Source organism: Heptranchias perlo, chromosome 40 (genome assembly GCF_035084215.1).
Source record: "Heptranchias perlo isolate sHepPer1 chromosome 40, sHepPer1.hap1, whole genome shotgun sequence".
Classification (NCBI taxonomy): Eukaryota; Metazoa; Chordata; class Chondrichthyes; order Hexanchiformes; family Hexanchidae; genus Heptranchias; species Heptranchias perlo.
In genome coordinates this window covers 18224242-18246687 of record NC_090364.1, presented here as the reverse complement: position 1 = coordinate 18246687, position 22446 = coordinate 18224242, and the positions used below count along the sequence as shown (strand labels likewise).

Genomic DNA, 22446 nt, shown 5'->3' with positions numbered 1-22446 from the left:
TGTTGTAGCTGTACTGGAACAGCTTGGCTAGAGGCGCGGCTAGTTCTGGAGCACAAGTCTTCAGCACTGCAGCTGGGATGTTGTCGGGGCCCATAGCCTTTGCTGTATCCAGTGCACTCAGCCGTTTCTTGATATCACGTGGAGTGAATCGAATTGGCTGAAGACTGGCTTCTGTGATGGTGGGGATATCGGGAGGAGGCTGAGATGGATCATCCACTCGGCACTTCTGGCTGAAGATGGTTGCAAACACTTCAGCCTTGTCTTTTGCACTCACACGCTGGACTCCGCCATCATTGAGGATGGGGATATTTGCAGAGCCTCCTCCTCCCGTTAGTTGTTTAATTGTCCACCACCATTCACGACTGGATGTGGCAGGACTGCAGGGCTTTGATCTGATCCGTTGGTTGTGGAATCGCTTAGCTCTGTCTATAGCATGTTGCTTCCGCTGTTTAGCATGCATGTAGTCCTGAGTTGTAGCTTCACCAGGTTGGCACCTCATTTTTAGGTACGCCTGGTGCTGCTCCTGGCATGCTCTTCTACACTCCTCATTGAACCAGGGTTGATCCCCTGGCTTGTTGGTAATGGTAGAGTGAGGAATATGCCGGGCCATGAGGTTACAGATTGTGCTGGAATACAATTCTGCTGCTGCTGATGGCCCACAGCGCCTCATGGATGCCCAGTTTTGAGCTGCTAGATCCGTTCTGAATCTATCCCATTTAGCACGGTGGTAGTGCCACACAACACGTTGGATGGTGTCCTCAGTGCGAAGACGGGACTTCATCTCCACGAGGACTGTGCGGTGGTCACTCCTACCAATACTGTCATGGACAGATGCATTTGCGACAGGTCGATTGGTGAGGACGAGGTCAAGTAAGTTTTTCCCTCGTGTTGGTTCGCTCACCACCTGCCGCAGGCCCAGTCTAGCAGCTATGTCCTTCAGGACTCGGCCAGCTCGTGGTGCTGCCGAGCCACTCTTGGTGATGGACATTGAAGTCCCCCACCCAGAGTACATTTTGTGCCCTTGCTACCCTCAGTGCTTCCTCCAAGTGGTGCTCAACATGGAGGAGGACTGATTCATCAGCTGAGGGAGGACAGTAGGTGGTAATCAGCAGGAGGTTTCCTTGCCCATGTTTGACCTGATGCCATGAGATTTCATGGGGTCCAGAGTCAATGTTGAGGACTCCCAGGGCCACTCCCTCCTGACTGTATATCACTGTACCGCCACCTCTGGTCGGTCTGTCCTGCCGGTGGGACAGGACATACCCAGGGATGGTGATGGAAGAGTCTGGGACGTTGGCTGAAAGGTATGATTCTGTAAGTATGGCTAGGTCAGGCTGTTGCTTGACTAGACTGTGGGACAGCTCTCCCAATTTTGGCACAAGTCCCCAGATGTTAGTAAGGAGGACCTTGCAGGGTCGACTGGGCTTGGTGTTTTGCCGTTGTCGTGTCCGGTGCCTAGTGGTCCGATGCCGGGTGGTCCGTCCGGTTTTATTCTTATTGTGACTTTTCGTAGCGATATTTTACAACTGAGTGGCTTGCTAGGCCATTTCAGAGGGCAATTAAGAATCAACCACATTGCTGTGGGTCTGGAGTCACATATAGGCCAGACCAGGTAAGGACGGCAGGTTTCCTTCCCTGAAGGACATTAGTGAACCAGATGGGTTTTTACGACAATCCGGTAGTTTCATGGCCATCATTACTGATACTAGTATTTTAATTCCAGATTTTTATTTAATTAATTGAATTTAATTAATTAATTGAATTTAAATTCGCCAGCTGCCGTGGCGGGATTTGAACTCATGACTCTGGATTTTAGTCCAGGCCTCTGGATTACTAGTCCAGTAACATAACCACTATGCTACCGTACCTGAGTACAAATGCGGGGATGTTATGCTGGAACTGTATAAAACACTAGTTAGGTTACAGCTTGAGTACTGCGCACACTTCTGGTCACCACATTACAGGAAGGATGTAATTGCACTAGAGAGGGTACAGAGGAGATTTACGAGGATGTTGCCAGGACTGGAGAATTTTAGCTATAAGGAAAGATTGGATAGGCTGTGGTTGTTTTCCTTGGAACAGAGAAGGCTGACAGGTGATTTGATTGAGGTGTACAAAATTATGAGGGGCCTAGATAGAGTGGATAGGAAGGACCTATTTCCCTTAGCAGAGGGGTCATTAACCAGGGGGTATAGATTTAAAGTGATTGGTAGAAGGATTAGAGCGAAAATGAGGAAAAATATTCTCACCCAGAGGATGGTGGGGCTCTGGGACTCACTGCCTGAGGGGGTGGGAGAGGCAGAAACCCTCAACTCATTTAAAAAGTACCTGGATGGGCACCTGAAGAGTCATGACCTGCAGGGCTACAGACGAAATGCGGGAAAGTGGGATTAGGCTGGGTGGCTCGTTTCTCAGCCGGCACGGATATGATGGGCCAAATGGCCTCCTTCTGTGCCGTAAATTTTCTATGGTTCCATGATTAACGTCCCATCTGACAGTGCGGCACTTCCTCAGTACAGCACTGAAGTGTCAGCCTAGATTTTTGTGCTCTAGTCCCTGGACTGGGACTTGAACCCACAACCTTCTGACTCAGAAGAGAGTGCGCTACCCACTGAGCCACAGCTGACACCTAATCCCACTCCAGAGATTTGAGCACAAAATCAAAGCTGACACTCCAGTGCAGTACTGAGGGAGTGCTGCACTGTCGGAGGTGCCAACTTTCCGATGAGACGTTAAACCGAGGCCCAGTCTGCCCTCTCAGGTAGATGTTAAAGATCCCATGGCACTATTCAAAGAAGAGCAGGGGAGTTCTCCCCGGTGTCCTGGCCAATATCTACCCACTACCCAACACCTAAAAACAGCTTATCTGGTCATCATCAAATTGGCTGCTGCGTTTCCTACATTACAACAGTGACTACACTTCAAAAGTACTTCATTGGCTGTAAAGCACTTTGGGACATCCTGTGGTCGTAAAAGGCGCGATAGAAATGCAAGTTCTTTCTTCCTTTAGTGGACAGTGTCCATGAAGCTGTGTTCAAGCTAGCCTTTCACAGCCTGGCTGACAAGTCTCTGGGTGTGAGTGGCCTACAAGGAACAAAGAGGGGAAACAAATACAATTTAAAAATGCTCATGTGTTGCTGTGCCATTCATCAATGTTAGTATACGGCGTCCAAAGCACTGCAAGGAGAGTACAAGGCACAGGACTAGCATGACTAGAATTTTACAAGCAAGAACTTATGAAATGTCAGCGATTCTTTGTATTAGAGGTGTAGATTTCACTGCAAGAAATTGAAGTAAAACATTCACTGCCACCAGGAAGTTGAAAGTCTTACACCTACCTTGCGTTTAATTAATGGGAATCCATGGCCAGGTGCTGGTGGTCGAGCAGGCTTTGGCCCTTTCTGCGGTCTGAGTGGGGCAGCTAGTCCAGCTGGAGTGGATTTTCTATTAAACGGATTTTCTTTGCAAGAAGACTGCAAAAACAAACACTATTTAATTTCCTGAACAAGGACAGTGGGAGTGATGTGTGGGAGGGACAATTCCAGCTCTGAGACGTGTGTGTACAAACAGGATACTGTCTCACACAGGGGAACAGAGCTCACGTGTCACTCTGTCATTCTGGCTCAGCAGTCTTCCTTCATTTCACTGTGAAAGTCTTTGTTCTGATCATAGCCCAAAATAATTCACACAAACTAAACTCGCTACCTCCAGTCAGCACCAGAAAAACCATATAGGGAATCGAGGGATGGTTGGGAGACACCTTAATATACTGAGGTCCAATTTCTTCCAAAGAATGAGGAGTACAACACCTACAAAAAGAATTCCAACTACCTTCTTCAGCTATGCAACCTGCACATACAAGGTGCATGCCAAGGGAGCACAGGAACTGGTGGTGAGATACTGAAAACAGGTCCAAACACACGGACTTGGAGCACTGTGCCATTGAAGGGTCTGTCCTTCTGAGCTGTTCAACCAAGGCATGCTTCACAATAGACTGCTAGCTAAAATGAGGTGCATGAATTGGAGGCAGACACAGGGGATAAAAGGGAATTCTCGGATTAGTGGGCAGCAACACATGGATTGCCCCCCAGGGTCGGTGCTACGGCCCCAGTGTCTCAAAATGTAAATAAATAACCTGCTTCTGATAGCTGCCTCGCACACAGGAACCCACTTTACGCTGCTCCAGGAGGCAATCTATGTAAAACAGGCTCTGACATCCCTGGTGATTTCTGCCCTGGCAGGAGATACATTCTACAATCCAGTTATCCAACACCATTTGAACCTACCTTTGGCTGGAGGTCAGTGCAGGAGTGTTTTAATCTGTTTGATTCAGGGGATGGATGAGAAGATAAGATAGGGCTACGATTTGTTGGAGGTTTAGGTGGAGATCGGTGATGGCTGGATGGTGTAGGACTCCCAGTCATTGAAAGGGGACTCTCGCTGGCTGATGCGGGACTCTCGAAGGTTACTGCGGGACTCTCGCCGGCTGACGCGGGACTCTCAAAGGTTACTGCGGGAATCTCAAAGGCTCCTGCGGGACTCTCAAAGGCTCCTGCGGGACTCTCAAAGGTTACTGCGGGAATCTCGCTGGCTGACACGGGACTCTCAAAGGTTACTGCGGGAATCTCGCTGGCTGACGCAGGACTCTCAAAGGTTACTGTGGGAATCTCGCTGGCTGACGCAGGACTCTCAAAGGTTACTGCGGGAATCTCGCTGGCTGACACGGGACTCTCAAAGGTTACTGCGGGAATCTCGCTGGCTGACGCAGGACTCTCAAAGGTCACTGCGGGAATCTCGCTGGCTGACGCAGGACTCTCAAAGGTTACTGTGGGAATCTCGCTGGCTCCTGCTGGACTGTTCTCCGCTGCTTCAGTTTCAAACCTTCTGTGCAGTTCTGGAGTGGACTTTCCAGAATTCCCTGAAATGCTCTCCATGCTGAGGGATGGGGAAGGGCTCGTTTCGGAGAAGGAATAGTCGTGAGCAGGAAACTGGACCGAGCGGTGGGCTGAAAGAGATGAATAATTCTGAATTAGTCCCGCAAGCTCAAGAATGAAATGAAAACTATAAATTGAAAATGCGTGCTCATTTCACTAAAGCCATTATATAAACACAAGCTGTTGTTAAAGCTTTCAAAGGCGGTTCGTTGAGAGAACAGATCAATTAACGTTCACATTCTACGTAATACCAGAAGTACAGTGTAGCACCATTTAACAAGATATTGAAGGTCTCTGTGGGAGGGTTTAATATTTAAAAATATTCAACAGGGATATTTTACACATTGCAATCCTTCAGCTTTTTTCTCTTAAGATGTCAAAGAATGAAATAAACCCAACTGCATCCTGCAGGGGCTACTAGAAGAAACACCTTCATGATACGAAAAAATGCACAAATTTCAGCCATTGTTAGTTCCAGTTTGTAAAATCATGGTGCAGTTCGCTGTAACATTCACAGATCGAGAAGCTGATTAGAAATAGATTTTACCCCAAATCTGGCTCTCTGAGTATTATTACACTGACATGTATACCAGTTTTATTTTTTTTGTCTGCAATCCTCAGACTGCTGAGAAAATTATCTGTGAATTTGGCAGGAACGTGGCTCTCCCTCGCAGTCTCATTCAAAAATCCAATGAGACGAGCAGCCACCGGCTGTAAAACAATCGTTGCTGCCCCTCATGTGGAGGCCCCTCTTGGAGCGGGAGGGGGGCATCGCTGGGAGTAGCACAGTCGCTGAAGCAGAGGCACTTCTTCCTGCAATGCCATGTGATGGAAGTCTACCTTCAGAAAGGCTGGACAAGTGCTAGTGAGGGCTTGTGCAAGAGATCACAGGAGGTTCCTATTATTCCACCTGAGGGTTACAATAACCTATTATCAGATATTGGGCAGCATGAGCACGCTCCTCAAAGTGACCAGCACCACTGTACCTGACAGAATATCGAATGCAGACCTGAAACGGTATCACTTGGAGCAGTCAGCATCACTTCAGAAATAATATAGGCCATACCTTGTGGGGGAGGGCAATCCACCAGATGGAGTTTATTTTGAATTTTAAACCGCATTCGACAAAGTTTCTTGTAAGGGTGGTAGGTAAGTTTAAGGCTTCTGGAGTCGGTGACAAATTGTCTGGGGGACTCAGACCTGACTCAGCAACAGAAAACATACTGGTGAAAAATGGGAAATAATCTTCCCGGGGAAAGACAACCATAGAGGCCAGTTCTGGGCCCCCTGTTGCTTTTAATATTTGTGGTTAGGGTTAGGGTTATTACCTTTGCTGATGACAAAAAACTATCGAGAGAGATTGGGACAATTATGTAGATGAGCTGCAGTACAGCAAACAGATTCTAACTTGGATAAAGGTAGGATGATGCAGACAGGAACAAGTTTCACTAACACTGAGCATATCAACGGGGGAAGGCAGGGCAAGGGGGGAGGGGGCAGGGCAAGGGGGGAGGGGGCAGGGCAAGGGGGGAGGGGGCAGGGCAAGGGGGGAGGGGGCAGGGCAAGGGGGGAGGGGGCAGGGCAAGGGGGGAGGGGGCAGGGCAAGGGGGGAGGAGTTTTGGTCACCCAACCTCACCAAGGATAGAGACACATTAGAAAGGATTCAGAGAAGGGTGGTCAGGATGATCCAGGCCTCAGGTATGAAAGGTATGAAAAAAAGCTCAAGCTACTAAATTTAGTTTTCATTGGAGAAAAGACTGAAAGGGGACTTGATCTATGCCTTCAAAACGATCAAACATATGGATAATGTTGAAGCAAGCAAACTATTAAGCTTGGACAATGGGTTCAGAGTTAGAGGATATAAGTTTAAAATTAACAAGCCTCCAGTAAAATTAGAGATGAGAAAGAACTTCCCTCCCACAGGATTGTATTTGTGAAACAGACTCTCAAAGGAGGGAGCTGATTTAGGGGCACTTGGCACCTTTAAAAGGTGCTGAATTTAAATCCGTTGAGAAGGGGGAACGAGGGGGCGCCACTGCTTGCTGCTGTTTTCAGGTCCGTGATAGAATAATCATACGCAGACTCTGGATGGAGAGGGCCTGATGGGTCAAATGGCTTTTTCTTTCTCCGCCCTTTATGTTCTTATAGTCAGTGGAAGAAATACTTGGATGCAAGAATGGGAGATTACTGAAAAGCGTAGAGGAAGTGAGGGACCTTGGAGTGCATGTCCACAGGTCCCTGAAGGTAGCAGGACAGGTAGATAAGGTGGTTAAGAAGGCATATGGAAAGCTTTCCTTTATTAGCCGAGGCACAGAATATAAAAGCAGGGATGTTGTGCCGGAACTGTATAAAACACTAGTTAGGCCACAGCTTGAGTACTGTGTACAGTTCTGGTCACCACATTACAGGAAAGATGTAATTGCACTAGAGAGGGTACAGAGGAGATTTACGAGGATGTTGCCAGGACTGGAGAATTTTAGCTATGATGACAGATTGGATAGGCTGGGCTTGTTTTCCTTAGAATCATAGAAAATAGGAGCAAGAGTAGGCCATTTGGCCCTTTGGGCCTGCTCCGCCATTCAAAATGATCATGGCTGATCGTCTAACTCAGTACCCTGGTCCTGCTTTTTCCCCATATCCCTTGATCCCTTTAGCATTAAGAAATATATCTATCTCCTTCTTGAATATATTTAATGACTTGGCCTCCACTGCCTTCTGTGGTAGAGAATTCCACAGGTTCACCACCCTCTGAGTGAAGAAATTTCTCCTCATCTCAGTTCTGAGACCGTGACCCCTGGTTCTGGACTCCCCAGCCATCGGGAACATCCTCTCTGCATCTAGTCTGTCTAGTCCTGTTAGAATTTTATATGTTTCGATGAGATCGCCTCTCATTCTTCTGAACTCTAGTGAATGTAGGCCGAGTCGACCCAATCTCATCTCATACGTCAGTCCTGCCTTCCCAGGAATCAGTCTGGTAAACCTTCGTTGCACTCCCTCCATGGCAAGGACATCTTTCCTCAGATAAGGAGTCCAAAACTGCACACAATACTCCGATGTGGTCTCACCAAGGCCCTGTACAACTGCAGTAAGGCATCCCTGTTCCTGTACTCTCATCCTCTTGCAATGAAGGCCAACATACCATTCGCCTTCCTAACTGCTTGCCGTACCTGAATGCTCGCTTTCAGCGACTGGTGTACAAGGACACCCAGGTCTCGTTACACCTCCCCTTTTCCCAATCTATCACCATTCAGATAATAATCTGCCTTTCTGTTTTTACAATCAAAGTGGATAACCTCACATTTATCCACATTATACTGCATCTGCCATGTTCTTGCCCACTCACCCAACTTGTCTAAATCACATTGGAGCCTTTTTGCATCCTCCTCACAGCTCACATTCCACCCCAGCTTTGTGTCGTCTGCAAACTTCGAAATGTTACATTCCATTCCCTCATCCAAATCATTGATATATATTGTGAATAGCTGGGGCCCAAGCACTGATCCCTGCGGTACTCACTAGTCACTGCCTGCCACCCGGATAAAGAACCGTTTATTCCTACTCTCTGTTTCCTGTCTGTCAACCAATTCTCAATCCATGCCAGTATACTCCCCCCAATCCCATGTGCTTTAATTTTGCACACTAACCTCTTGTGTGGGACCTTATCAAAAGCCTTCTGAAAATCCAAATACACCACATCCACTGGTTCTCCCCTATCTATTCTACTAGTTACCTCCTCAAAAAACTCCAGTAGATTTGTTAAGCATGCTTTCCCTTTCATAAACCCATGCTGACTTTGTCCAATCCCGTTAATGCCTTCCAAGTGTTCTGTTATCACATCCTTTATAATAGACTAACATTTTCCCCACTACTGATGTTAGGCTAACTGGTCTGTAATGCCCTGTTTTTTTCTCTCCCTCCTTTTTTAAATAGTGGGGTTACATTTGCCACCCTCCAATCCGTAGGAACTGTTCCAGAGTCTATAGAATTTTGGAAAATGACCACCAATGCATCCACTATTTCCAGGGCCACTTCCTTTAGTACTCTGGGATGTAGATTATCAGGCCCTGGGGATTTGTCAGCCTTTAGCCACTTTAATTTCCCTAGCACTATTTTTTTTTACTAATACTGATTTCCTTCAGTTCCTCCCTGGAGGAGGCTGAGGGGAGATTTAATTGAGGTGTACAAAATTATGAGGGGCCTAGATAGAGTGGATAGGGAGGACCTATTTCCCTTAGTGGAGGGGTCAATAACCAGGGGGCATAGATTTAAAGTGATTGGTAGAAGGATTAGAGCGGAAATGAGGAAAAACTTTTTCACCCAGAGGGAGGTGGGGGTCTGGAACTCACCGCCTGAGAGGGTGGGAGAGGCAGAAACGCTCAACTCATTTAAAAAATAACTGGATGTGCACCTGAAGAGCCGTGACCTGCAGGGCTACCGACCAAATGTGTGAAAGTGGGATTAAGCTGGGTGGTTTGTTTCTCAGCCGGCGCGGACATGATGGGCCGAACGGCCTCCTTCTGTGCCGTAAATTTTCTAGGCTTGTGAAGTTCACAAGAAAGTCTGCGCCAACAAGGATCAGGGTTGCAGCCCTCACTCCAATATCCAGTGCACCCACTGCATTCTGAGTGTACACAATGAAGGTCATCAATGTGCCGAACAGGTACCTCTTTGCTGGCAGAACTAACTGTGCATGCAAAGGAATAAAGCAACTTAATTTGGGATGGAAAAACCCAGTATGGAAAAATTGGGAACGTAGCAACAGGAGCAGGTCATTCAGCTTCACGAGCCCATTCAACTGGATCATAGCTGATCTGTACTTCAACTCCATTTACCCATCTTTGTTCCATATCCCTTGATGCCCTTACCTAATAAAAATATCCTTCCTGAGGAAAGAAGATCAAAACTATACACAATACTCCAGGTGTGGTCTCACCAGAGTCCTATATAATTGCAGCAAGACCTCCTTACTCTTATACACCAACCCCCCTGCAATAAAGTCTAATTACCTTACTAATTGCTTGCTGTACCTGCATGTTAACTTTGTGATTCATGTACTCAGAGGGTAGTGAATATTTGGAATTTTCTACCCGAGGGGTGGATGCTCAGTCATTGAGAATATTCAAAACTGAGATTGATAGATTTTTTGATGCTAAGGGACTCAAGGGATATGGGGATCGGGCGGGAAAGTGGAGTTGAGGTTGAAGATCAGCCATGATCTGATTGAATGGTGGAGCAGGCTCGAGGGACCGTATGGCCTACTCCTGCTCCTATTTCTTATGTACATGGACTCCCAAATCCCTCTGAATACCAATATTTCTTAGTCTCTCACCTTGTGAAAGCTAAAGATATAGAGATTAAAATAAAACAAAAAAGGCTGATGATAAATGTCAGGCTCATAATACAGTAGAGAACGAAGCTGAATACAGAAAGTACAGGGGAGAACTGAAAAAGGAAATAAGAGGGACAAAGAGAGAGTATGAGAATGGAACAGCAGCTAACATAAAAAGGAACCCAAAAGTCTTTTATAAATATATAAACAGTAAAAGGGTAGTCAAAGGAAGGGTGGTGCTGATTAGGGACCAAAAAGGAGGTCTTCTTGTGGAGGCAGAGGGCATGGCTGAGGTACTGAATGAGTACTTTGCATTTGTTGTCACGAAAGAAGAGGATGCTGCCAATGTCGCAGTAAAGGAGGTAGTAGAGGAATTGGATAGGATTAAAATAGATAAAGAGGTTAGCAGCGCTCGAAGTAGAAAAGTCACCTGGTCCAGATTGGATGCATCCTCAGTTACTGAGGGAAGTAAGGGTGGAAATTGTGGAGCTCTGGTCACAATCTTCCAATCCTCCTTAGATACGGGGACAGTGCCGGAGGACTGAAGGATTGCAAATGTTACACCCCTCTTCAAAAAAGGGGAGAGGGATAAACCCGGCAATTACAGACCAGTCAGCCTAACGTTGGTGGTGAGGAAACTTCTAGAGACCAGAATCTGGGACAAAATTAATTATCACTTGGAAAAAATATGGGTTAATATATGACAACCAGCACGGATTTGTTAAAGGAAAATTGTGTCTGACAAACTTGATTGAGTTCTTCAATGAAATAACGGAATGGGTTGATGAAGGTAGTGTGGTTGATAAAGTTATGGTTGAAAAAGGTGTTTGATAAAGTACTACGTAATAGACTTGTTAGCAAAATTGAAGTCCATGGGATTAAAGGGGCAGTGGCAGCTTGAATATGAAATTGGCTAAGAGGGAGAAAGCAGAGAGTAGTGGTGAACGGTTGTTTTTCAGACTGGAGGGAAGTATACAGTGGTGTCCCCCACGGGTCGGTATTAGGACCATTGCTCTTTTTGATATATATTAATGACCTGGAATTGAGTGTAGAGGGTATAATTTCAAAGTTTGCAACACAAAACTCGGAAATGTAGTAAACATTGAGGATAGTAGACAGAGTGGTGAATGGGCAGATGAAATTTAACTCAGAAGTGTGACGTGATGTATTTTGGTAGGAAGAATGAGTAGAGGCAATATAAATTAAATGGTACAATTTTAAAGTGGGTGTAGGAATATAGGAATAGGGACACCTGGGAATGTACGGAAACAAATCTTTGAAAGTGGCAGGACAAGTTGAGAAGGCTGTTAAAAAGATAGGATCCCTAGCTTTATAAACAGAGGCAGAGTACAAAAGTGAGGAAAAACTTTATAAACCACTGGTTAGGCCTCAGCTGGAGTATTGTGTCCAATTCTGGGCACCACACTTTAGGAAGGATGTAAAGGCCTTGGAGAGGGTGTAGAGGAGATTTACTAGAATGGTTCCAGGAGTGAGGTACTGCAGTTATGTGGAGAGATTGGAGAAGCACTCGGAGCGGAGCTACAGGCGGGAGCGGACCTAGGAGAGAGCGCGGGACTCGGAGACTACTAAAGGCCCAGGCTCGAGGGCCTACCCGCACAGAGAGGCAATCGGTGAAAAAAACAAGGATTGACGTCACAGGACAGCGGGTAGGTGATTGGCGAGTCGATAAAGGGAGCAGCGGAGGCCTGAGGTGAGTAATTAAACTCACCTACGTGAGTCTTTTTCCCCAGCGGGGAAGGAGCTTCGCGGCTTTTTCAAAGGCAGGGGGCGGGGCCAATTCATTGGTATATAGGTGGAGCGGTTGCTAATCCCGAGACACTACACTAGTAGTGACTCCCACCCTCCCACCTCCTCTAACCTTTTGGGGGGTAGAGGGAATTGAAAGGGTAGGTTCGTTTTTATATTTTGTTTTCAGCGACTTAACTCCTGGACCTAAGATAAATAAGAAGCAAAAAGTAATCCAAAGTGGGACGTCACCAAGGAAGAGGTAAGTGATTGGTTGGTGAGTACTTTCCTGCTGAATTTGTCTAAGGTTAGAGTTTGTGGATTCTCGGGTCTCTGTTGTGTAGTGGGGGACTGCTGTTCAGCAAGGGCCCTTGAGCATACCTTTTAATTGAAGTGAAATTGGTGGGATTCATTTAATTTGAATTAATTAGTTAAAGGGTAAGTCATGTCAGGACAGCCCAGCCTCGTGTTATGCTCTTCCTGCTCGATGTGGGAAATCAGGGACCCTTCCGGTGTCCCTGACGACCACGTGTGTGGGAAATGTATCCAGCTGCAGCTACTGACAAACCGCATTGCGGCACTGGAGCTGCAGATGGATTCATTATGGAGCATTCGCGATGCTGAAAACGTCGTGGATAGCACGTTTAGTGAGATGGTCACACCGCAGGTAAAGGTTGTACAGGCAGGAAGTAAGTGGGTGACCTCCAGGCAGAGTAAGAGGAGCAGGCAGGCAGTGCAGGGGTCCTCTGTGGCCGTCCCCCTCTCAAACAAATATACCGCTTTCGATATTGTTGAGGGGGATGACTTATCAGGGGAAGGCAGCAGCAGCCAACTTCCTGGCACCAGGGGTAGCTCTGCTGCACAGGCTGGGAGGAAAAAGAGTGGAAGAGCTATAGTGGTAGGGGATTCTATCGTAAGGGGAACAGACAGGTGTTTCTGTGGCCGTAAACGTGACTTCAGGATGGTTTGTTGCCTCCCTGGTGCCAGGGTCATGGATGTCACTGAGTGGCTTCAGGGCATTCTCAAGGGGGAGGGGGAGCAGGCAGAGGTCGTGGTCCACATTGGGACCAATGACATAGGTAGGAAGGGAGATGAGGTCCTGCATCAAGAATTTAGGGAGCTAGGTAGCAGATTAAAGAGCAGGACCTCAAAGGTTGTAATCTCTGGATTACTCCCAGTGCCACGGGCTAGTGAGTATAGAAATAGGAGGATAGAACAGATGAATGCGTGGCTAAAGAGTTGGTGCAGGAGGGAGGGTTTCAGTTTCCTGGATCACTGGGCCTGCTTCTGGGGAAGGTGGGACTTGTACAAGTCGGACGGGTTGCACCTGAACCAGAGCGGGACAAATATCCTTGCGGGGAGGTTTGCTAGCACTGTTGGGGGGGGGGGGTTTAAACTAACTTGGCAGGGGGATGGGATACAGAGTGGAGCTACAATAGGGGGTGATGTGCAGCCAAATATTGAGAAAAAAACAAGTCAGCTTGGAAGACAGGGCAAATATGTGAGGGCAAGGCTGGATGGCATCTATTTTAATGCAAGGAGTCTTGCAAATAAGGTGGATGAACTGAAGGTGTTGATAAACACATGGGAGTATGATATTGTTGCTGTCACAGAGACATGGTTGAGGGAGGGGCAAGACTGGCAGCTCAATATTCCGGGGTACAGAATCTTCAGGCGAGACAGAGGGGGAGGTATAAGAGGAGGGGGGGTCGCAATATTAATTAAAGAATCAATTACTGCCATAAGGAGGGATGATATATTAGCAGGTTCCTCAAATGAGGCCATATGGGTGGAGCTTAAAAACAAAAAGGGGGCAAGCACTTTGATGGGAGTGTACTATAGGCCCCCAAACAGTCAGGGGGAGATAGAGGAACAGATATGTAGGCAAATCTCAGAAAATTGTGCAAATAATAGGGTAATAATAGTGGGGGATTTCAACTTCCCCAATATTAACTGGGATACTCAGAGTGTAAAATGCTTAGAGGGTACAAAATTCTTAACGTGCATCCAGGAGAGCTTTTTGAGCCAGCATGTAGAAAGTCCTACAAGAGAGGGGGCGGTACTGGACCTAATTCTAGGGAATGTGGCCGGCCAAGTGGAAGAAGTGCTAGTAGGTGAGCACTTTGGTGAGAGTGACCATAATTCAGTGAGATTTAAGGTGGTCATAGAAAAGGACAGGGAGAGGCCGGAAATAAAGGTTCTAAATTGGGGAAAGGCCGATTTTAATAGGATAAGGCAGGATCTGGCCAAAATGGACAGGGATCAGCTGCTTGTAGGAAAATCCGCATCGGAGCAATGGGAGTCTTTCAGAAGGGAGATTGAGACCATACAATGGCAACATGTTCCCGTAAAGGTCAAGGGTGGTTCCAAGAACTCCAGGGAACCTTGGATGTCAGGGGATATACGAGAATGGATTAGGAAAAAAAGGAGGGCTTTTGGCAGATACAAAAGGCTAAAGACGGAGGAAGCCCTCGAGGAGTACAAAAAGTGCAGGGGGATACTTAAAAAGGAAATTAGGAGATCAAGGAGGGGCCATGAAAAAACACTGGCGAGCAATATAAAGGAAAATCCTAAGATGTTTTATAAGTATATTAAGGGTAAGAGGATAACTAGGGAAAAAATAGGGCCCATTAGGGACAAAAATGGCAATCTGTGTGTGGAGCCGGAAGATGTAGGAGGGGTTCTAAATGAATTTTTTGCATCTGTTTTCACTATGGAGAAGGACGACGTGGACATAGAAATACGACAGGGGGACTGTGATATACTCGAACATATTAACATCGAGCAGGAGGAGGTACTGGCGGTTTTAGCAGGCCTAAAAATCCCCAGGGCCGGACGAAATGTATCCCAGGCTACTGTGTGAGGCAAAGGAGGAGATTGCGGGGGCTCTGACACATATATTCAGAACCTCTCTGGCCACAGGGGATGTGCCAGAGGACTGGAGAACCGCTAATGTAGTACCATTATTCAAGAAGGGGAGTAGGGAAAAACCGGGGAACTACAGGCCAGTGAGCCTAACATCAGTGGTAGGAAAATTATTGGAAAAAATTCTGAAGGACAAAATTAGTCTCCACTTGGAGAAGCAAGGATTAATCAGGGATAGTCAACATGGCTTTGTCAAGGGAAGATCATGTCTGACTAATTTGATTGAATTTTTTGAGGGGGTGACTAGGCGTGTGGATGAGGGTAACGCAGTGGATGTGGTATACATGGATTTCAGTAAGGCCTTCGATAAAGTCCCGCACAGGAGACTGGTCAAGAAGGTACGAGCCCATGGAGTCCAGGGTGCCTTGGCACTTTGGATACAAAACTGGCTTAGTGGCAGAAGGCAGAGGGTGATGGTCGAAGGTTGTTTTTGTGACTGGAAGCCTGTGGCCAGTGGGGTACCACAGGGATCTGTGCTGGGGCCCTTGCTGTTTGTGGTCTACATTAACGACTTGGATATGAATGTAAAAGGTATGATCAGTAAGTTCGCTGATGATACAAAAATTGGTAGGGTGGTAAATAGCGAGGAGGATAGCCTCAGTCTGCAGGACGATATAGATGGGTTGGTCAGATGGGCGGAACAGTGGCAAATGGAATTTAACCCGGAAAAGTGCGAGGTGATGCACTTTGGAAGGACTAACAAGGCAAAGGAATACACAATGAATGGGAAGACCCTAGGCAAGACAGAGGGTCAGAGGGATCTTGGTGTGCAAGTTCACAGATCCCTGAAGGCGGCAGAACAGGTAGATAAGGTGGTAAAGAAGGCATATGGGATACTTGCCTTTATTAGCCGAGGCATAGAATATAAGAGCAAGGAGGTTATGATGGAGCTGTATAAAACACTGGTTAGGCCACAGCTGGAGTACTGTGTGCAGTTCTGGTCGCCGCACTACAGGAAGGATGTGATCGCTTTGGAGAGGGTGCAGAGGAGATTCACCAGGATGTTACCAGGGCTGGAGCGCTTCAGCTATGAAGAGAGACTGGGAAGATTGGGTTTGTTTTCCTTGGAGCAGAGGAGGCTGAGGGGGGACATGATTGAGGTGTACAAAATTATGAGGGGCACAGATAGGATGGATACTAAGGAGCTTTTTCCCTTCGTTGAGGATTCTATAACAAGGGGGCATAGATTCAAGGTAAAAGGCGGGAGGTTTAGAGGGGATTTGAGAAAGAACTTTTTCACCCAGAGGGTGGTTGGAGTCTGGAACTCACTGCCTGAGAGGGTTGTTGAGGCAGGAACCCTCACAACATTCAAGAAGCATTTGGATGAGCACTTGAAATGCCATAGCATACAAGGCTACGGACCAAATGCTGGAATATGGGATTAGATTAGACTGGGCTTGATGGCCGGCGCGGACACGATGGGCCGAAGGGCCTCTATCCGTGCTGTATAACTCTATGACTATGACTCTAAGTTGGGATTGTTCTCCTTAAAGCAGAGAAGGTTAAGGGGAGATTTGATAGAGGTGGTCAAAATCATGAATGGTTTCGATAGAGTAAAGAAGGAGAAACTGTTTCCAGTGGCAGAAGGGGCAGTAACAAGAAGATACTGATTTAAGGTATTTGGCAAAAGAACCAGAGGCGAGATGAAGAGAAATTTTTTTATGCAACGAGTTGTCATGATCTGAAATGCACTGCCTAAAAGGCTGGTGGAAGCAGATTTACTAATAACCTTCAAAAGGGAATTGGATAAATACTTGAAGGGGAAACATTTTCAGGGCTGTGGGGAAAGGGCAGGGGAATGGGACTAATTGGATAGATCTTTCAAAGAATATCATTCTATGATTCCACAGCCAAGGCACGGAACCCAATACACCATCTTCATTTGTCGGAATATTTTTTATCCCAGGGAGCCAAGTCTCTGATGCCGTATTGGTAAGAGAAGCTTCCCATCTCTAAAGATGGTAAAATACTGATCAGCATACAAGGCTCTGATATAACCTATGAACCTTAGAAGCAAGTGTACACCATTGGCCAACACTCCCAGGCCAGTGACCAGCGTCTCGTTAATCCAAACTCTGACAAGGAGCTGAAGCTGTTCGAATGGCAGGCGAACACTGAAAAACAAACTGGGCAGGTATAATCTGTACATCCAATGCCTCAGCAATTCTGGCATTAAGTTGGACTGCATATATGCGCCAGGCTCAGATAATGAAAGAAAAATTAGTCACTGTTGTCATGTGGACAAATGCAGCAGCCATCTGTGCACAGCAAAATCCCACAAACAGCAAAGAGGTGATCAGATAATCTACTTTTGATGGTGTTGGTTAAGGGTAGAATGTTGGCCAGTATACCAGGTATACTCGTAGTTCTTCATCGAATATTGCCACTGGATCTTTTACATTCACCTGAACATGGCAGTCGTTGGTTTAACATTTCATCTGAAAGACAGCACCTCCGACAGCGTAGCTTTTGTGCAGTGTAGTTGGACTTGAACCTATGACTTTCTGACTCAGAGGTGGCATTGCTACTTTATAATTCAATCTATAAGAACTTGCAATGCTGAAGAGCTGAGTCTTCCAACCAAACGCTTAGCTGAGCTGGCATATGGAGGCAGGATCAAGAGCCAGAGAATCAGACTAGAAACCAAGAACGTACTCTCTTCTCAGAGGAGCCACTGTCACAGAAAATATTTGGGCTCCTTCTGGATACAATCGGCTTGCTCCCAAAATAGAGGCACCAACACCCACAAAGCCTGCCAGCTAGTGTAGAGGAGCCCTTGGTGCTGAAATACCCTATGGACAAGGGATTCACTAGCGGCCAAAGAATGAATTAGCACAAAGGATGACAGACTGAACAGCATTGTGGCCAATAGTGAGTACATGAAGCCCAAGGCTGAAAGAATCTGCTAACAAGCTGTGGGGTAAGACCTTGGCACTGTATGTTGGCACCAAGAGCTGATCCTGTATCTCAAGCTGGAACCAAACAGGTCCAGGGCAAAATCTTCCACCACAGCAGACTGCATGGTCCACTATACTGAGCCCTGGGCATTCTCGCGGGAACTTAAGCTACAGACCAGCACACAGCAACACCTGAACATTAGCTCACCAGACATGAAGGCTGAGGCAGATTTGAGGCTTTAGCTGATGAGGGCGACACCTCTGGACCATGGCTACACTTTGTGGATATCAACTTAATGTACCTAGGAAGCAGCAGAGTTGTGATCTGACCCAGGAACGGGGAAAAGTGCACTCAGCCAGGAGCTCACTTCTTAGATGTCACTTCTCAAGGCACCCATGACCTGCTAACCTGGGCTTAACCTAGTGATACATGGAGTGGGAGGTTATTTTAAACAGTATCTCCCTGCTCAGTTGTGGAATGGCTGTGCCCTGACAGGGGTGGACGTGTTTGAACATTTTCTACAAACTGTAGCACTAGCTCCCTCTCCCTGCTCAATGGTAAGAAAATACACAGATCAGAAAATATGGCCAAATGCCTAAAGGGGAAAGGAGTGGTCATTTTATAAACAGTAGATGGCTTCTGATTGGGATGCTCTTCAAACCCACATTAGATAATCACTCATCGATCACTGAGTACCACTGCTGCTCTACACATCTCTGCAGGTGACATCACATGAAAGAATGAGGGAAAGATTGCTGCCAAAAGGCTATTTATCTCTCCAGGAACACATTCCCCCCACTAAATATACTACAAACATTGAATATAACCCCCTCCCCCCGCAGCAGGCAGAGAGAGCAATAACTCAGTCAGGCTCACCTGAGGGCGATGCATTTGGTGCTCGGGGGGCAGGCCGTTTCTTGCTCCTTGGGCTGTTGGCTGGTTGAATCCCATACCATGGGTGGCTTGTTTTGGGAGTATTCTCAGTTGACGCTGCGCTGTGCAGTTTCTCAGACACTACATTTGTTTCCTCATCATCCACTTCAAATGGATTGAAGGAATGGGACTCTCCTTTCTCCATTCGAGTGCTGGCGGGGTTTGGTCGTGCTCCAGGCCTGGGGGGGGGCCGCCGCCTTTTTGACTCAGAATTTACCAATGAAATCCAAGGAGGGTCTTTAGCTTTGATATCTCCTCCTTTCCTGTTTGAAACAAATAACCGATCAGAGACCATGGTAATGGCACGTCCTCCTTTCAAACTGATCTCATTTTATTTTTATAAATTAAAAGTGCAGGGTGTTAGAAATGGCAAGGTCAGGCATGGGCTTTGTGACTCAGTGCTCAAGGCAAAAATATCCAAGCAACTTTTAAAACTAATATGGTCACTGCATTGAATTCAAACACTTCAGCCTGTAAGTAGTCGCATTTCTAGTTTGACATGGCAGAGCAAACCTGCACTTGTTTCCTATCGAGACATGTAGTTACAAGTTTAATGCTTTGGCTTAATTGCTTGTTATTTTATTGGGCACAATACTCCCATGAGTTTAGTTCTTTACCCTGCTTTTGAGGAAGTGGTCACATTCTCCGTCACTGACTTGACATTATAGAATCATAGAAAGATTACAGCAAGGAAGGAGGCCATTCGGCCCATCGAGTCCACGCCAGCTCTATGCAAGAGTGATCCAGCCAGTCCCACTCCCCTGCCCTAGCCCCGTGGACCCTGCAAATTTTTTCCTTTCAAGTACTTATCCAGTTCCCTTCTGAAGGCCATGATTGAATCTGCCTCCACCAAACCCTCGAGCAGTGCATTCCAGATCCTAACCACTCACAGTGTAAAAAAGTTTTTCCTCATGTTACCTTTAATTCTTTTGCCAATCCCCTTAAATCTATGTCCTCTGGCTCTTGACCTTTCTGCCAATGGGAACAGTTTCTCTCTACCTACTCTGTCTAGACCCTACATGATTTTGAATAACTCTATCAAATCTCCTCGCAACCATCTCTGTTCCAAGGAGAACAACCCCAGCTTCTCCAGTCTATCCATGTAACTAAAGTCCCTCATCCCTGGAATCATTCCAATTAATCTCTTCTGCACCCTCTCCAAGGCCTTCACAGCTTTCCTAATGTGCGGTGCCCAGAACTGGACACAATACTCCAGTTGTGGTCGAACCAGTGTTTTAAAAAGGTTCATCATGATTTCCATACTTTTGTACTCTTATGCCTCTAATTATAAAGCCCAGGATTCCGTATGCTTTTTTAACCGCTTTCTCAACCTGCTCTGCCACCTTGAACGATTTGTGCACATAAACCCCCAGATCTCTCTGTTCCTGTATCCCTTTTAGAGTTGTGCCCTCTAGTTTATATTGCCTCTCCTCGTTCTTCCTACTGAAATGTATCACTTCGCATTTTTCTGCATTAAATTTCATCTGCCACGTGTGCGCCCATTCCACCAGCCTGTCTATATCCTCTTGAAGTCTATCACTATCCTCCTCACTGTTTACTACCTTTCCAAGTTTTGTGTCATCTGCAAATTTTGAAATTGTGCCTAGTACACCCTAGTCATTAATATATATCAAGAAAAGCAGTGATCCCAGTACCGACCCCTGGGGAACACCACTGTACACCTCCCTCCAGTCCGAAAATCAACCGTTCACCACTACTCTCTGTTTCCTGTCCCTTAGCCAATTCTGTATCCATGTTGCTACTGTATTCCATGGTCTGCAATCTTGATGGTAAGCCTATCAAGTGGCACTTTATCAAACGCCTTTTGAAAGTCCGTATACACCACATCAACTGTATTGCCCTCATCTACCCTCTCTGATACCTCATCAAAACACTCAGTCAGGTTAGTTAAACAAGATTTGCCTTTAATAAATGCACACTCATCCAAGTGACTGTTAATTCTGTCCCGGATTATCGTTTCTAAAAGTTTCCCCACCACTGAGGTTAAACTGACTGGCCTGTAGTTGCTGGGTTTATCCTTACACCCTTTTATGAACAAGGGTGTAACATTTGCAATTCTCCAGTCCTCTGGCACCACCCCCGTTTGGAAGATTATGGCCAGTACCTCTGCAATTTCCACCCTTACTTCCCTCAGCAACCTAGGATGCATCCCATCCCGACCAAGCGACTTATCTATTTTAAGCACAGCTAGCCTTTCAAGTACCTCTTCCTTATCAATTTTTAGCCCATCCAGTATATCAACGATATCTTCCTTTACTGAGACTCTGGCAGCATCTTCCTTGGTAAAGACAGATGCAAAGTACTCATTTAGTACCTCGGCCATCCCCTCTGCCTCCATGAGTAGATCTCCTTTATGGTCCCTAATTGGCCCCACCCCTCCTCTTACTACCCGTTTACTGTTTACATGCCTGTAGAAGATTTTTGGATTCCCTTTTACGTTGGCCGTCAGTCTATTCTCATTCCCTCTTTGCCCCTCTTATTTCCTTTTTCACTTCCCCTCTGAACTTTCTGTATTCTGCCTGGTTCTCACTTGAGTTATCAACCTGACATAGAAACACAGAAAATAGGAGCAGGAGTAGGCCATTCGGCCCTTCGAGCCTGCTCTGCCATTCAATATGATCATGGCTGATCCTCTATCATCTGTCATATGCCCGTTTTTTGCCTTTCATCTCACTCACTATCTCTTTTGTCATCCAGGGAACTCTGGCTTTAGTTGCCCTATCTTTCTCCTTCGTGGGAATGTACCTAGTCTGTACCTGAACCATCTCCTCTTTAAAGGTCGCCCACTGTTCAATTACAGTTTTGCCTGCCAATCTTTGATTCCAATTTACCCGGGCCAGATCTGTTCTCATCCCATTGAAATTGGCCCTCCACCAATTGAGTATTTTTACTTTAGAGTGGTCCGTATAATTTTCCATAGCTATTCTAAACCTTATGTGACAATGACCGCTGCTTCCTAAATGCTCTCCCACTGACACTTGCTTCACTTGGCCCACCTCATTCCCTAGAGCCAAATCCAGCAATGTCTCCTTCCTCGTTGGGCCGGAAATGTACTGTTAAAGTCATGTCTGTGCTTGTATTGTCATAATGGGTTTTGAAATGATAAGCTTGCAGGATAAATACAATACTCACTGAGAAACTAAGAATGTGGCTGGTGGCTTGAGGTATCGGATCTTTATCTGAAGCTAACTGCTCAAAGACAAACTTGTTTGATCACTGACAAACATTCCACAGGGTCTGCATTAACCATCAAACAAAGAAAGGGACGATGGTCCTGCTTTTAAAATGCTGCAGCATTGTAGCTTCATTCTCCCTTGCTAATCAGTTCAATCTCAGCCTGCTCTCAGAACAATATCCACAGCTTCAAATCCATTTTGAATTCCAAGTTTCTTTCAGTTGTGCAGTGAAATGGAAGAAATTTCCTCAAGGTCTAGATGTATCCGTGGAATTGTCAGAAGCCAGGGCAAGACAGTAAAAAGCACAATGTTTGGATAATAGCCTCTTCCTCTCTCGTTCATACATGTCTGCTACTAGGGTCAGTGTACAAGCAGAGGAAACATAGGAACAGGAGTAGGCCATTCAGCCCCTCCTGCCTGCTCCACCATTTGATAAGATCATGGCTGATCTGTGATCTAGCTCCATATACCTGCCTTTGGCCCA

At 46.3% G+C, this 22446-nt stretch overlaps 1 protein-coding gene across 1 annotated transcript in view; it reads right to left on the bottom strand.

Annotated features, from left to right (window-relative positions):
• micall1a (MICAL-like 1a) overlaps nt 1-22446 on the bottom strand; it is a 102136-nt gene that overhangs the window by 17761 nt on the left and 61929 nt on the right. Inside the window, exons 8-10 of the mRNA XM_067974717.1 lie at nt 18709-19028; nt 4287-5005; nt 3339-3473 (exon numbers count right to left, since the gene is read on the bottom strand). Coding sequence (XP_067830818.1) covers nt 3339-3473; nt 4287-5005; nt 18709-19028 — 1174 coding nt within the window. The remainder of the gene's footprint in view (nt 1-3338; nt 3474-4286; nt 5006-18708; nt 19029-22446) is intronic.